The sequence below is a fragment of the Lygodium microphyllum genome, chromosome 15 (genome assembly GCF_053477565.2).
Source record: "Lygodium microphyllum isolate KBCC chromosome 15, Lygodium_microphyllum_v1.1.10, whole genome shotgun sequence".
NCBI classification, from domain to species: Eukaryota; Viridiplantae; Streptophyta; class Polypodiopsida; order Schizaeales; family Lygodiaceae; genus Lygodium; species Lygodium microphyllum.
Window position 1 is genome coordinate 84,679,184 of NC_141149.1, and position 17,802 is coordinate 84,696,985.

At 38.4% G+C, this 17,802-nt stretch overlaps 1 protein-coding gene across 1 annotated transcript; it reads left to right on the top strand.

Moving 5' to 3' along the window:
• Window positions 1-310: 310 nt before the first annotated feature.
• Window positions 311-1,503, top strand: LOC148024727 (putative ripening-related protein 1). The gene has a single exon (XM_087693760.1). It carries the CDS (start codon window positions 516-518, stop codon window positions 1,179-1,181), a length of 666 nt encoding a protein of 221 aa, XP_087549886.1. The 5' UTR covers window positions 311-515; the 3' UTR covers window positions 1,182-1,503.
• Window positions 1,504-17,802: the final 16,299 nt, after the last annotated feature.

Here is a 17,802-nt window from a genome sequence, read left to right on the forward strand (position 1 = left end):
GTACATGACAGGCAGCCCCGTATGTTATGGAAGAAACAGTCACATAACTTGGCATGTGACATGCTACTTGGGCAGCACCCATTACACTTGACCAATGGGTACTCGTGCCTAACACCCATGCGACACAATACATCGATAGCATCGCTGACACCGACTTAGAAATTACTGACACGATCCTCGAAAACAAAGCAACATCGGCATAGAGTTCGATTATCGATACTTTCCTGCAGAGAGTTTTTCACGTGCATGTATTTGTCGCTAGTGCGTGGCATGTGCTATCATTACTCTGTTGAGACCGTCGCACCGAGCTTCGTCGAAGCGTACGAGCGTGGTTTCCCAAGAGCTGCGGGAAGGCGAATATCAGGATGAGTGAGATTCAGTCTTCGATAAATGAAGGCAAGAGGGGACGAGCCCTAGCTACCTGAGGAAGATCGAACAGTTACTACAGAAGAAGAGATCTATCTAGATACATATAACCCTCGCGTTGTGGCTTATAATAGAACTGCATAGCAGCTATGGCGGCATACTGCTGCGCACGGAGGAGGGTTGTACGCGCGGGGGTACTGTGGTACTGGACCGCAGTAGTGCTTGTAGGGCTGATAGTAATGGCGGAGGGAGGAATACAGGGGGAGGATGATGATGTTGTTGTTGCCGGCGTGCAGACATTGGAGCTGCTGGAGAGATCTAGTGCGAAGGCGCCGAAATGCGAGCCGTCGGGGTATTTACCGGGGACGAGCCACGGGTGCAACAGGCACGGCTACTCGGACTGCTGCGAGGCCGGGGAGAGCTACCCGCAGTACGAGTGCTCGCCGCCGGTGCGGAGTCGGACGTCGGCGACGCTGACGCTCAACTGCTTCGGGAAGGGGGACTGCGGCGGCGGGCCGTCGGAGTGCGACAACCGCTACCACAGCGACGACGACCCCCTGGTAGCTCTGTCCACGGGCTGGTACGACGGCGGCAGCCGCTGCGGCAGCAGCATCACTATCCACGGCAACGGCCGCTCCACCCAGGCCGTCGTGGTGGACGAGTGCGACTCCGCCCATGGCTGCGACGCCGATCACAACTACGAGCCCCCCTGCGACAACGACGTCGTCGACGCTTCCCCCGCCGTGTGGAGAGCTCTGGGCATCTACCCTGGTGACCCCTCCTACGGCGGGCTCCACATCACTTGGTCTGAGTAATAGCTTCGTAGTCCACCCAGATCCGTCGTTCATGCTATTCCGCTGGCTGCACATTTCAGTCGTCTCGCATATTAAGATGTCGAGTCGATCTCGGCATCATATCATCATCAGCCCCCGCCCCCCTTCCCCTCTCGCTCTCGCTCCCGAGAATATATATGTTCGGCAACATTGTGTGCCAAGAGCAAATAATTATAGCCCTCTCGTCATTGACCTAAAATACAAGTTTATCGCTGACCTTACGAAACTGCAAGGACAAATTTAGGCTGAGTGCCTAGGCATTTCATTTATTCGAATGGCAACGGCCTGCAACACTATAAATAATAACGACCTATTGCTTTCGAAGGCTTTTGGATTGTCCCCCAACTCCATGCGTGTGTGTAAATGTGTGAACATGTGTGTACATGTAAGAGAGTTTGACCTTAAAGTTTACACCCATCAAAACTGCCTTGCCATAGAGACGACAAATACATTGAAGTTTTGTCCATATTCCAATATACTAGGGAAAATGAGGCAAGCATAGCTAAATTTTCAAACCGTGCCATTACAAAAGCAAACACAAACCATCCCATTTCAAAAATTAAGTTATTAACATAGATATCCTATTTATACTAGTATAGATTAAAAGTTAATATTAATATGTATTAATGATGTGTTAGTCATACTAGCTTATCAATGTTAATTATAGCTCATGCTATTGATATATTACATCGACTACACTTTCCTAATGTACTAATCTCAATCATCTTGCATGTTATGTTATTAATAGGTTATATTAATTACGTTATATTAATTGTAACACATTCTACTATAACATGATATAATGCAATGTTATATTGATTATATAAATAATAGGTCACATTGGTGTCTTATCATTCCATGATATAAATAGATCACATTATGTATAGCATGTTCTCTTAATTTTATTGACATTATATTATCTTACTATATTAATAATATATCACATTGGATATATTCATATTATATGAACATAAATCAATGTGCGTGTACGCACACACACATAAACTCTTTGTACTTTCACTCTCGACCTTTTCTTTCTCACATTTTCACGTGGAGTGCACCTTAAACCTCTCATTAATATGTATGTATGTATGTATGTGTGCCTATATGTGTGTGTGTGTGTGTGTGTGTGTGTGTGTGTGTTGCTAGTTTATGTGTTGTAAGTTCACAATGTGTTTGTGTTATTTCTCTTTTAAGGAAAGAAATGCAAAACTTAGATCTACTATAAGTCTTAATTGTATCATGTTTATAAGCATGTGTATCAATGTGTTAAAGTCTCCATTTTTTCATGTTAATATACGCATGTAAATATGGGTTAAGAATGCCTGATGTGGTATTGCGCTTAAATGTGTTTTACATGAAATGTTAGACATGCTTGTGTAGATCTAGCAATTGCATCTATGTTTTCAAACCGTTGTAGTATTGGAGTGCAAAGCATTGTAAGGGTTTATGATGCTAGTGCGAAGAACTTGCCTAGACATGTAGGACACACACACACACACACACACACACACACACACACACACACACACACACACACACACACACACACACACACGCATGCACGCACACGCACACGCACACGCACACGCACACACACACACACACACACACAGATTTAAAATTCTTGATCTTGAAGTTGCGATGATGTAGAGGGAAGCTAGTTTTATAAAAATGAATGGTATGGCTACTTATCATTATTTTGATGTTTAGGATAAGATTTCTCTTATTTGCTAGTTTTAATATATTTGATGCCATAGAATAGGTTGTGAGCACATGCCTCTTAGCTCAAGTGTGCATTTTCCATAGTTAAACACACCTATATTGATGGCCTTAGGTTCATTGCTCCACAAAATAAAAGTGTAGTTACACATGTGCTTAAATGCATTGTATGTTCTACTATTCTTCCATCTATTTGTTTTATTTTTTCTAATTGTCATTCTATTTGTTTTCTACTACTTTGTTAACTACATGTATTTTAATAGTCCATTTGTTATGATTGTGAGTGTGATGAGGTTTTCCAAGCTAGAAGCATAGGTGTGGGTTTTCCCTCAAGGATGAGAGAGGCTGGGAGAACTAGTGCATTCATGCTAAGACCATGCCCGAGTGGAAAAATCACATAACCAGAGGAGAACTATGATTCATATCATGAGATGAGTGAACCACAAAGTGTACTTCCCTTTGCGACACACTCATTTGTGGATACTACTTCTCCAATTTTGGGCTAGATGCAAGTGTGCAATAGACATAAGTGTCAACTAGAGTAGACAAAGACTAGACTAGATATTGAAGACAATGTAGGTGTAGCCATAGACTTAATATGGTCTAAGTGTAAGGCCTATGTATAGCTCAGGGCCTATACCTAGCACACATCTATGTCTACCCTATGCATAGAGCTATGCCTATGCTTAGCCTAAGTATAAGCAACATGGTTCTCGAAGAAGAGGTGGGAGCTTGGTGATGGTGATGAGGAGATAGCACAAAATGAGGGCCACCTTGTGATCAATCAAGAGCGGGACTTACATAGATCTAATGCTACTCTTATTAATGTGTCTGATGATGATGATGATGCTTGTTAATTATATGATAATGAGGATGATGATGGTTGCTTGATAGAACCATCATGTGGCTTCAAAAGTTGCACACCATGCATCCAATAGAAATGCACAATAGATGGTTGCCCATGAGAGACACAAACACTCTCTCATTATTTTTCTCTTTCCCTCTATCTCTTTATTTTTCTCTCCCCCCTCTCTCTCTCCTTTTCACTCTTCTCCCTCTCTTTCCCTTCCTTCTCTCTCCCCTTCTCTATTTTTTTCTCTCTTTCCTCTCCATTTCTCCCAACCTCTCTCTCTCTCTCTCTGTCTCTCTCTCTCCATCCCTTTGTCTCTCTTTGTTTCTCCCTCCCTCCCTCCCTCTCCCTCTTTGATTCTCTCTCGCCCCTCTCTCTCCCTCTCACAAGAAACTTTTAATCATTCCCTATATAAGAAATTGTATGAAATGTAAGAAATTCATTGATGCTTCCTATATATGTATCCACTCATTTCCTGTAACATATAACTAGGGAATAAAATTCCCCACATCTATTAGTAGGGAATTACACATCAAAAGAGAGAATTTCCTACATTCTTTCAAAATGTACCATATAAGAGAATAGGATAATGTGATTCCCCACTTCTAATAGTAGGGATTTATAGATAATTGTAGTGAATTCCTATGTTCTCTCCAAATTTTGCTACATAACAAAATGTAAGAATGTCACACCCCACTTCTAATAGTACGGAGTTACATGTACATATGGAGAATTGCCTACATTCTCTCAAACTCTCTATATAGAAGAATATACGAAGTTCAAGAATTGGTCTAGGTAGATTTAGCTTATAAACAAAAGTACCAAATTGTCAAAGTTGGAATGGACCATGTGAAGATGTCTAAGAGCCATCTACCCCAAGTACACACATATACACACATGTACATGCATGTACACACACACATGCCCTCTCCTCCACTCCTAGTTAAATAGTCATATTTAGATGCACTCATGAACTTGTTTTTCCTTGCATTAAATGTTGGAAACTCATTGGAAATGGTCCCCCATATTATATAAATGGGTGGCCTCAAGCTAGTTACTCAATCCTATGCTAAACATGGCTCTATTTTGTTCATTTTATGTCCATCTAGTACAAAAATGCTTCTTGCTTTTGCTTAGATAAGTTGAGAATTTATCCTCCTTACTCCTTCAAATTTTTATTTCAATGGTGCAACAAACCATGTGAAGGTAACATATGACTAACTGTTAGCCAATATTTGAGTTGTTCAATGCATATAAACACTAGTATACATGATACTTTGATTAAGAGGAGGGGACAATTTGTTGTCTCTGATATGGACTCAATGAAATTGAATTATTAGTGAGCTTCTAATGAGGATTAGTTTTGCATTAGTTTATTGCTAGTGACTATCTCACTATGTGTACAATTAAAAGGAGTGATTAATCATTGATTTTCTTGATTATGGAAATTTTAACCTTAGTAGGTATCTTTTTAGCACCTACTTTCCAAAGCATTAAGTTCAACACTTTACTTACTGTCACCTTTCAAGTTCTTACGAGTAGTTTTTTTCTTGAAGTGTTAACAATGGTGTCAAAGGTAACATGTCTTCCACATTTCTTTGATGTGGGCAGTCATGTTGTCATGCCACTACGTGGACACAGTGTGAAAAACTCTAGAGTGTATCGTCATCCGACTTTCTTATTGATCTAGAGAGTCAATGTCATCATAGTCATTAACGTTGATGTCCATGTCATGGATGGTTCAAAATAACTAGATTTTTGGATAATTTTAGCCTATTTTTTATCTTATTTATTTGTAAATTATCCTAAAAAGGTATGGAAACTTCTAGAATAGGGTGACATGCAAAAATCAAGTGGCTTTTTCAATGTTAGGGAGATTTCATTTTAAAAAAAGAAGGTTTGGTAAAATGGTCCGTGTCGCAATCGTAGTTAACATGCACCAAACAACACTCTAAACTAGGAGAGGAAGGAGTGATCAAGGAGTGAACAGGTGTGACTTGGTAGCTTTCAAGAAGACACTTAGGGAAGAATTTTACATTGAAGACACCAGTTACAATCCAATAAGAGTCTTGTGGCTATATAATTATTAAGAGAATTTGAAAGTGGATTTGAGCAGTCAGATCTTGGAGAACAACAAGCTCTTGCAAGTCAGAAAATTGAACTATTTCTACAAGCAGCACATCCTGAGCTTCAAGAGAAGCTTCATGATTCGCTTGAGGATCAGATTACAGAGACAGGTCTTAAAATAGAGTGGAGGCATGCCAAGGAAGTTGTTACTGCACTTGTGAAAAAACATAGAAGAAGAGAAAGATTGCATGTCTCTAGCTTGCCCAGTGTTACGGGAAAAATAGTTGATGTATCCAGTAAGCCACCCACTTCTATGGCTAAACCTATGGTTGTACCTACTGTTCCCAGTATTAGAGAAGATGTATTAGATGAATTGGTTAAAGGCATGTGAGATCTTGAATTGAAGGTCACAAAATTGGATGAAAAAGAACAAGAGGAAAGGGGATGGGCAACAACCCCTAAACCAGGAAAAAGATGTATGTGATGTGATAGTTTGCAGCATGAGAGAAAGGATTGTGTTGCTTATCCTCAGGAGGCTTTGACACATCAACTCATCTTTTGGAAAGATGGCAAGATCCATGCATAAGAAATGTGGTTGCCTCTTGCTTTGAATGTTGGAAAGGGAGGTATGCATAAGTTGTTAGAAGACTTGGTTGTTCGAAATGCTTATGCGGATGTACATGCTTCTACTTTTGGTCTACAGTTGGATAGAATACTTGGCCAAGTGATGGTTGGTCTGCAATATGGACACATTCTTTTCATGCAGCTGAAAAGAGAAAAGTTAGTGATAGTGAAATGTCTCTTGTAGGGCAAGATATTCGTGACATAATTGGTTGGCAATCACCGGTAGATGCATATTTAGTGTATGCATATTTAGCAAAGGTGCAAAACATGAATGTGCTTGTGAAAGAGAAAGAGAGATAAAGATAATGTAGGGACATCTAAAAGAGTGACAAGAAGAAGTGTGGATCAGTCTAAAGCTACAAATCAGTCACCTCTATGGAGGAGGGTAGTCAAGAGAAAAAACAAGATAGCAAACAAGAGGGAAAAAAGAAGAGCAAGCAGCCAGGATATAAGTTGCAATAGCCTGATATTGAGACAGCCACAGATCTTAAGAAGGCTCTTGAAGAATGGATTTTAAATAGTCAAGTGGAATTCACCTTGGGAGAGGTGCTTGGCATCGCCAAGTGGAAATTTCATGATGAAATCATTGATATAATTAAGAGTAAGCATCAATTTCTTGGTGATACCATTAGTGCATTGCTGCAATTTGAAGAGAAAATTGGTTTGTTGGGTATTCAAGCTGAAAATGAGCATGGTGTAAGTACTAGTTTATCTATGCAGCATGCTACTAATCAGTGGACAGCATGTGGAAAAGTGAAAAAAGTGGCTGAAAATGCATTATCTTGTAGCAATATGCATGGTGGAGTAAGGTAGCAACAAATTGTTCATGTTGGTTTAAGACTATGGAAGCTATGTGTAAGGCTGAATGCATATCTATGAAACAGGCTACTAAGGAACTAAGAGCATTGGGGCTATTAGCTAAAGATGAAGGCATTTCAGGCATCTTTTATGGACTGAATATTAATGACACTATGGCTGAAATTTTAGCAAGTATACATGCAAAAAATGAGGCTGAAAACATAGTGTTATCAGTATGTTCTTTGGACATGTATGATATTATAGCATTGCTTGCTCAGCAAGAAGGATTACAATGGGCTGAAGCACTTATGGAGACAAAGTATAAGACAGTTGACAAAAAGGTGAAACCAATTGCTTTGCCACTTCCACTAGAGAGTGAGGGTATGTATGAAAAAATGTCAAGGAATCCAAGCTTACGGGATCCTAAAGATATAGGTCATCAGTTTACATCTAAAACATTACAGGAATTGAAAGTTGGTACAGAAGGGTTTCTTTTGGCTACTGAGAGAGATTGTTTTATGCGGATGTTGGCTAGGCATGGAAACACATTTGCATTTCAGCTAACTGAAGTAGGTTGTGTGGATCCAAATGTTGTCTTTCCTATGTGGTAATATTTACTATGCCACATATACCATGGAACTTGAATCCTATTCCAATGCCTAAAGCTTACTTGCCAAAGCTAATGGATTTGCTAAATGAAAAGATTTGCATGAAGATCTTAGAGCCCTCTTTAGCACCGTACTCAAATTGTTGGTTTATTGTGCCCAAAAGGAATGGAGCTTTAAGATTTATTTAAGACATGCAACCGGTCAATAAAGTGACTATAAGAAATGTGGGTGTAGGTCCTGCAGTTCATGAATTTGCAGAGGCTTTTCCAGGTAGAGCGATCTATTCTTTGGGTGATCTTTACATGGGGTATGATCAGTTTTCACAACCATGAAGACTCGTTTGGGGTTAGTACTCTCCTGTAGGGTGCAACAAACTCAATGGCATACATGACAAATGCTATGAATAGAGTACTTAGGGATTTTATACCACCAATTGACAATGCCCTTCTTGGATGATGTTCCAATCAAAGGGTGCGCACTAGATGAGAAGAATGAAGAGATGAATGCTCATGGGTACGAACAGTTTGTTGTAGACCATATTGTGGATTGTGAAAGGATTTTGGCGCATCTAGAAGTGGTGCATTTAACTCTTTCTAGACAAAATTCTGTCTTTGGAGTTGAAGAGGTTTTGATTGTTGGGCATATGTATGGGCCCTATGGGTGAAGACCATCACCAACAAAAATAGATGGGATAGATATAATGCAAGATGTATGCACGCATGTATTAGAGGTGCATATATTCTTAGGTGCATGTTTGTTCTATTTGATATGGATTTCTCACTTTGCCCATGTAGCTGATGCTCTATATCAAATCTTGAGGAGAGTTCAGAGATTTCATTGGGAAAGAAAGAATCAGAAAGCAATGAAGAGACTGAAGTAGCTCGTAAAATCTGCTCCTACATTGAGAAAGGCGGAATATTCACATGAAAAGCCTATCATTATTACTATTGATATAAGCCCAATCGGGATTGGATGGGCAATTGGACAAGATGATGAGGAAGGGCAAATATATGCAATTCGGTTTGGTAGTAAAGTATTGACTGAACGACAAAGAAGGTATCCACATGTAAAAAGAGAATTATGGGGAATTGTGACAGCTATTAAATGTTAAAAGGAGTATTTTGTGGGTGCTCATGTAGTCATTGAGACCGATTGTTTGCCAGTATTGGGTATGATTACTAGTTGTGCTACCCTAGATATTGCTATGCTTTGGTGGATTGCATACATCAAATCTTTGAACCCTGAATTTCAGCATATTGCAGGAAGAGATAACCCAGTGGTAGTCATGTTATCTCGAGTACACTATGAGAATGAAGATGGGATGATGGATGAGGAGGAAGAAGATGACTTTCTTGCGACTGAAAATGATGTTACAAGAGTGAATTTAGCAATGCAAGGGATTTCTACAACAGTAACAAAATCTTGGATGGCAAAGAGAAGAAACTTTAGATGTTTTGTACCACAACCATGAAGACTCTTTGGGGTTAGTATGGATGTGTACTCTTCTGTAGGGTGCAACAATCCCAATCGGGATTGGATGGGCAATTGGGCAAGATGATGAGGAAGGGCAAAGATATGCAATATGATTTGGTGCTAAAGTATTGATTGAACGATAGAGAAGGTATCCACAGGTAAAAAGAGAATTATGGGGAATTGTGACAGCCCTTAAATTTGATAAGGAGTCTTTTATGGGTGCTAATGTAGTCATTGAGACCAATTGTTTGCTGGTATTCGGTATGATTACTAGTTGTGCTACCCTGAACATTGCTATGCTCCAGTGGATTGCATACATAAAATCTTTGAACACTAAATTTTAGCATATTGCAGGAAGTGATAACGAGTGGCAAACATGTTATCTCGGGCAAGCTATGAGAATGAAGATGAGATGATGGATGAGGAGGAAGAAGATGACTTTCTTGTAGCTGAAAATGATGTTCTAGGAGTGAATTTAGCAATGCAAGGTATTGCTACAGCATTAACAAAAGCTTGAACAACAAAGAGAAGACACTTTAGATGTTTTGTATCTTGCGTAAAAGTGTTTCTGGAAGACAAATATGCAGGAGAGTGGCTGAGAATTGGTCAATACCTTAGTACATTAACAAAGAGAGATGAATGGTCAAATGAGGAGTTTAAGAAGATCAAGAGGAAAGCCTATGGGTTTTTCTTAAAAGATGGGTATTTATGGAAACCTACTAAAAAGAAACAAGGTATGCCATTACTAGTTTTAGGTGATAGATCTTTACAAGTAAATATTTATGCAAGAATCTTATGAAAGCTTATGGGCTTGCCATAGAGGTGTTTGAGGTACTTTTACAAATATCAAAGAATAAAGATATTGGTGGCAAGGTATGTATAAGGATGTTTCTTACTTTGTGGAAACATGTATAACATGACAAATGTATTCATCTGTGAGACATCAGGATGGATTGCAGCCCACATATCCATTGTCTCTTAATTTTAAGTGGGTGGTGGATTTAGTCACAATGCCTATAAGTCTTTTGAAAACGAGATATCTTGTACTTGCGCATGTGAATACTTGACTAATCAAGTGGAAGAAGAGCTCTACGTACTAAGACAACAAATGCAATGTGTACTTTTCTCTTAGAAGAGATCTTTTGTCGGTATGGCTATATGGAAAAAATTAAAGCAAATAGGGGTGAGCTGGATGTAGATGAAGCTCATGATTTCTTTGCATGGTTGGGGATAAATCTTGCTTTAACTTTAGCTTATAAACCTGAAGGAAATGGAAAAAGTGAAAGAAGTCATCCACCTATTGTGAAAGCATGTGGAGAGAAGGTAAAAGAGTGGCTACGATTACTTCCTTATGCTTTGTGGACTGACAGAACAACTCATAGTACTGTTACAGGATATATGCCTGCTGAGTTGACCTATGGTCAAAAACCTATCATGCCAATAGAAGAGATGGCACTCACATGGAGTGTGCTATCTTTGGAAGAGAAGTTGAATTGAGAGGAGTTATTGGCCTTATGTATTAGACATTTGGAAAGAAAGTCAGTAGACATAGAGTGAGCAGTTGTAAAGTTATGGGTAGCAAGGATAGAATAAGAAACGGTTTGACAAAAGACATAGATTGAGGCCAAGAACCATACAAGATGGGGATTGGGTATTGGTTTATGATAGAAATTTAGAAAACCAGCATAGCGCCATGCATGAAGTTTCTAAAATATGGTTTGGACCCTATGTCATAAGACAGGTATTTGATAATGCTACTTATGCATTAAATGAGCTGGATGGGACAACCATAAAACTTTTGGCAGTAGGAAAAAGAATAAAATTATTCAAGAGGTGGGAATCTTCCACTTATGAGTTGTTAGAAATTAGAAGAAAATAGTGGCCATGATACAAAGGCTATCTAGGAAGATACAGAAGATGAAGAAGCAAAGGATATGGTTGTAGAGGATGAGGATGACTCAGACTCTAGTGATAACTAGGATTTTGGCACATACCACAGGATGTGCAGATTTAGAGGGGGTGGATGTCGTGCCACTACATGGACACTGTGTGAAAAACTCTAGAGTGCATCGTCATCCAATTTTCTTATTGATCTAGAGAGTCAATGTCATCATAGCCATTAGTGCTAGTGTCCATGACATAGATGGTAGATTTTGAGAAAAGTTTAGCCTATTTTTTATATTATTTATTGTAAATATCCTAAAAAGCTATGGAAAGTTCTAAAATAGGGTGACATGCAAAAAAGCAAGTAGCTTTTTTTAGTCAATTGGGGAGATTTCATTAAAAAAAAGAAGGATTGGCAAATTACGTGCATCGGGATCGAAGTTAGCAGGCAACAAACAACACTTTGAACTAGGAGAGGAAGAATGAGTGATTAGGAACATTTTTGAACAGGTGTCCGAGGGTTTTACCTCCATTTTCGAGCCAACAAAATGATTAGATTTGTGATTTGAGTAGCAGAGAAAAAGCTACTACTTGATGAACACTTTTGGGTCTATGAGGGAGCTCCAGGAGATCAAATGCTTGGAGATTACTTTTGAGTAGTGCTAGACAAGGAATTTCAAGTTCTATCAATACATAGTTTTTTGATTCATTAAGATTTTTCTTTATATTGTGTACCTCTTGTCTATTCTTTTTCTTCACTTCCATCTCCTATTCTCTACTTCCTTCTATCTCTAATCCCTAGTGGATACGACCTTTCGACTAAAACCACTTCAACAACATGCCTCTTCTCTTATATAAGTCCCATTTCTTCCTCATTTTTCATGTTTATTTTCCATTTCTCCTTGTATTGATGAGAGAGCACCACATGTCATCTAGACCAACATTTGTGTCTAGCAATCACTTTGGCTTCTTGATTTAGAGGAGTAGAATCAAGCATTCCCTCTCTTCTTTATCTAGCTACAAATTAGATGTTATTTCCTCCAACTCAAGTACTCCCTATATGTTGGTTTTCTAGATATCCAACCATCTCACTAATCCCTTGTTGCCATTTGGAGGTCATGGGTGATGGGGGGATGTTCATAGTATATATAATGTTGGGGAGACGTCTAGACACTTTGTAGCAACACTTTGCCTCTCATATAACTCTCATGTTCAAATTTCCATTGAAGCTGGGACATAACTTATCTCCATTGGTCAATGAGCACTTGTGTCATGATAGATACTAGGAGTTGGATTTTCCTATTTGGAAAGCACAATTTTTCTAGATAAGTGTTGTCCATTTTCATCCATATAAGTTTTGTCCATTTTTTCCCATGTAACTTTTCCTTATGGGTAAGTGATGTCCATTTTTCCACATATACCTTTACATTCTCTAACATGTGTTTAATCATGATAGCCCATGGTTTTCCTCATTGAGCTTGTAAAGCAATTTGAAGATCAAACTTTTAGCTTCTGACTTGATTTCTCCTCAAATTTCTCTAGTGGTAATCCTCCACAATTCATTATTGTGGTCATCACTTTCCACAAATTGAATTCGGCCTACTACTTGGTTCAAAGATCCACAAAAATCTTTGCAATATCTTCTCATCTCTTTTTCATTACGCCTTCAAGAATGGGGTTACTGGTATTAAAAACATCAAGGAATATGAGAGCATCTTTTCTACCACTATTGAGTTGTCTCAAAAACTCAGAGGCAAGGCACAAAATGTGTTTAGTGTATTTTCCATCTTTCCTAGCATTCAATCCATATGCCCAACCCTAGAGTGAACTTTAGACACCAAAAAAATTCCCCCAATTCAATTATCTTATAGCCCAATTGAGAAATCCAATCATTGGTATCTTCCAAACCTAGATAGAGAATATTTGTCTTAATCTTACTAATTTTTATGCTTCAAAACTACATACTACTTGTAAATATTAGCCCCAAAGAAGCCGTGTAAGCCAAAATTAGATTTGAGTTATCATCAACAAAAGTTGGGTGCACATTTGGGAGTTGTCATCAACAAAAAGTTTGGTGCACATTTGGGAGTTGTTAGTAGAGGGAAACCATGGATTAGTCCTCTCTACACTTTGATATCCACCATCTTAAGTAGTGGATCACCAACTATGGTGAAGAGAATAGGTGCAAGAAAACATCCTTGTTTGTTCAATCTCCTTAAATAAAGTAAAAAGGGTGGGATATATATCCATTGACCACCACTTTTGTGGCTACATTGTTGAAGAGCGCATTCACCATACAACAAAGTTATCTCCCCATTCCTAGTCTAGCCATGACTATAGTGGAAAAATCCTACCAAACCCTATTGTAGAACTTGTCTAAATCTATGTTGATGACCACCAAGTTTCCCTCACTTTCTATTGCATATTCAATGGCAACCATTAAATTGAGGATTGTGTCATGTATTTCCCTTGCATAGAGGAATCCATATTGAGACTTATGTAGCACCTTTGCTAATATGAACTTTACTCTTCATACTATCACCTTCCAATGGTTTTTGTAGATTACATTTAAAGTGTGAGGGGCCTTCATATGTTTGGTTTATCTTGAATCCAAGACTTGGGGAGTAGCTTAATTCTTCTTTTATTTTAGTAATGCTTGAGATCTCACCTCTTCTTACATAAGCATTGGCAAAGACACATAAGTCTCTACCAATTGACATCCTAGATGGTCTCATACACCTCAAGTCAGAGATATAATTCAAATCGAGCATTTTCCTTTTTTTATTTTTATCTTCACATAGTGGATTTTCTCCTTTGAAATGGTTTTGGCTACTTGTAGGGACACCTCAACCAAAAAGTAGATTGCACTAGCTCGAAGATTTGATAAACTAGAAGTTAATATTCTGGCTCATCAATAGGTGACTGACCATGCCTATTGGATAGGTGATCTAAGTACTTTGCAAAGACTTTGAGTCCCAGCTATGGTACAACCCACCACCCTCCTTGAATGGTATATGTCTTGTTTAATATTCTAGCTTATACATCCTATTCAAGTCATGCCATTTTTCCTTCTTACATGCAATCATGCTTTTTGCATGGAACTAGTCAACCTCAGTTGGCATCTGTTCCAGTCCCCTACCGAGATGGTACACTTTTGTGAAATTTTTCCTTTCAAAGTTTCCCAAATCCTTGATCTATTCATGGATGCAAGAGGGCCATATATTGAACACATGCCAACTGCCATTTTTTTATATTTCATGGAAGAATCAACAACAACCCCTCCTTCCATTTCAACATGGTACTAAACCCCTCCTTCATTAATAGGATCATTCCTCCCTTTCATCTACTTGAAGAAGAGTAAAAACACATAAAGTTAGAAAGCTCTAGTGCTTGCATGTATTTTGGTGAGATGCCTTCTCCAAGTTGCCTTTTGGCTTTCTAAACAGAGGCCTTGACACTCAGATCGTGCATGCCTTCTTTTTAGGCCTCACTAGTCTATTCGTACGAGAAGGGATGTGAAGAAAGTTAGCAAGGATTTCAATCAAGACCCCTAGGTACTTGTTGAACTCATTAGGTAAGTGTGGAAAGATGATCTAGAATGGATTGTCATGCAGTAGGATGTCCTCTAGTGAGAATGAACACATGTTAGTGGACAATTTTTGTAAGTAGTGGTTTGTAAAAAATTTTAGGAAAGTGTGGTGTCTCTAGTTAGCTATATTTATAGAAGTAGTAAATGAGGATAGTATCTATCAAATCTCTATATCATCATATCATAGAAAAATAATTAAAACTAAATCAATATGAGTCTTGATTGTTTTATGCATCATATGGACACATTTGCAATCATTCCTCATGACTTATGGAATTCTTCAAGTGATGGATTCACATGAGCACCAGTGACACTTTTGGAAAATTATTTTATGTGTATATTTCATGTGCCCTTTAGTTTCCTAGGTATCTCCAAATAAGGGATTGTTTCTCAATCTGTAATGTCTTATTCTCAATGCCAATAGGGCTACACAATGGTGCAAATGGGGACACCAAAGTTGTCAATTGGGAATGGAGGTAAGGATCTCTCCAATTTTGGGATATTTCTTGCTAGCTAAGTCATTGAGTCTTGTTAGTTCACAACTTGTTCAATAGAGCATCCAAGAAAGTAAGATTGAAAGGGGAATTGTAGATGTCATTAATGTGAGCCTTTACTCTACCCATTAGCCATGATTTACAAGAAATTAAAGTCATCAAAGCTCTTCCACGTATTCACAATCACATATGTGTAGAATTGTGAAAGTATTATTTACCTACATGTGATCCATCTCTAAGAGAATTTTAGTAGATATTATCATTCATGTTGGCCCTATAATATTCACTTCTTGAATAGACTAGCATTCACTTTGTGAATAGAGTGTCATACTAAGGGGGTCTCAATCCATTTGGGGGGTTTCTAGCATTGAATCCGTTGGTAGAAACTCTAGCCGATCCAATTCATCTATGATGCATGCAATCATCTGTCAATTGATGTTGAAATGGAAATGAATGTTTCCAAAATGCTTAGGAAATATGTGATGTGCAGGCATGTGATGATTGGTAGTTCATGCCTCGAGGTCATCACACTTGCTTGAGCAGGTTATCAAGATCAATAGTGATTGGAACTGAGGGTGCAACATTGGCATATCTCAAACATGAGTGAGAGTGACGAGGATGTCATTGACAGATGATAGATGTCTAAAACTAAGGTTGTAATGATAATTGCAAAGTCTTTTCCAATAATGAGATACATAGTTGTATACAAAAATGAGAGGGATATAAAAAGCATAAAGTAGAATGATCAATGCATTCTTTTTTTTTCTCTCTTTAAACACATTAGTAATATGTTTTCTATGACATTTTGCAAACCATGGCTAATGGATGGGAAAAAGCATAGCCTAACACATGATTTCTATTATGCATGCAAATGAGTGACACATATAAAAATTAAGCTTAGCATAAATTTTGTTATTCTTTTAGAGAATTAAGCTCTCTAAAACTATTTCATTTGCTGCAAGAAATCTCTACGTGGGCAAGGACTCGTGCCATGATAGATCGTGTGGATATAAACATTATAGAAGGTGAGAAATCAAATAGGGCACTAGTTTGCTACATTGATTGAAAGGCAACTCATGCCACATTTTTGTTGTAATGAGCAGTAGATCTAGTTTAGGGTGACTATTGCTATGGCATGGGATAGGCATCCTATACAGGTACGTACATGAAGATTTAGAAAACGGGGTCATGCGAGCTTAACAAGAAGGGATTTTGGAGCAGGTTGCCCTAAGGGGGAACAGGTTGGATAGAGTAGAGCATGTAATGAATATATTGTACAAGCTATTCACATGATACATTCACAACAAAGTCAGAGCTTTCAATGTTGGATCTATGGAAGAATCATTTTACTAGAGAGGTATCTTGACATAGGACGAGTTATGAGCATTAGTGAGGGGATTCCAAGTAATAGTAGATGCAAGTAGAGAGAAGGAGCATCAATTACTCCAAGAGCTGGCGGGTTTCTATTTTTGACAAGGGGTGGCTAGTTCTAAACATGCGCAACAAATCATGTTAGAGGGGGAGAAAAAACTATAGAAAAAGGAAACAAATATTGAGTTATTGAATGTGATAACAAAACCTTGCTGTGGGCGACCTAGACTTGTGTTTAAGAGCAAGCAATGGATTACTTTTCCTACAACAAAGGCTTAGGTTGCAATTGCTAGTGTGGAATGATTTGAGTCAAATCCAATTAACAAATGTCTCAAAAATAGAAACCTAATAACTGGAGTTGCTAGTGTGGAATTATTTGAGTCAAATCCAATTAACAAGTGTCTCGAAAACAGAAACCTAATAACTGAAGCTGCATGGCATGGACATCTAGAGTTCATATCTAACCTTATGCCTACATAGTGGCATGAATTCATGAAATATGAGCAAGATTAGAGCAAGGTGCAAATCTTCAACCATCAAGCCTGTTATCAAGAAACATAGAGGGTTGGTGCCATGTAAAGATATGTCCTATTTGGAATGTGTGGAAAAACATGTTATTATAATACAATTCAGAAAGATCTGCCATGGTGTGGAGGTGGTGGCTATGTTGAGGAAAGACTACATGAACAATTGAAGAGCATTCTACTAGTAGGAATGAAGGAATAAAGGCTAAGATCATTTATGTTTCTATAGGTTTGTTGGCTTGTGTGAAATGTATACCAATGGAATTGTTCAAAAGTAGGAGGAAGTTGTCTGCAGCAAATGCTACTTGACATTCTATCTCTTGATTCTGACATGTTTGTTGTATGTTGAAATTTGTAAAAACTTGCCATTTTTATGAGAGGCTACCTTTGAATGATGCAATTTTCTGCACTTCCTCATTGCAAGATATGATGAACATGGACATCAGGAGGAAGTTGTCTATAGGAAATGTTTCTTGACATCATTTCTCCTGATTGTGACATGTTTGTTGTATATTGAAATTTGTAGAAACTTTCCATTTTTATGAAAGGCTGCATTTGAATGATGCAGTTTCCTTCACTTCCTCATTGCAAGACATGAT

Excerpts from the sequence above, each read along its gene's own strand:
- LOC148024727 (XM_087693760.1), top strand. The coding sequence starts at position 516 with ATGGCGGCATACTGCTGCGCACGGAGGAGGGTTGTACGCGCGGGGGTA.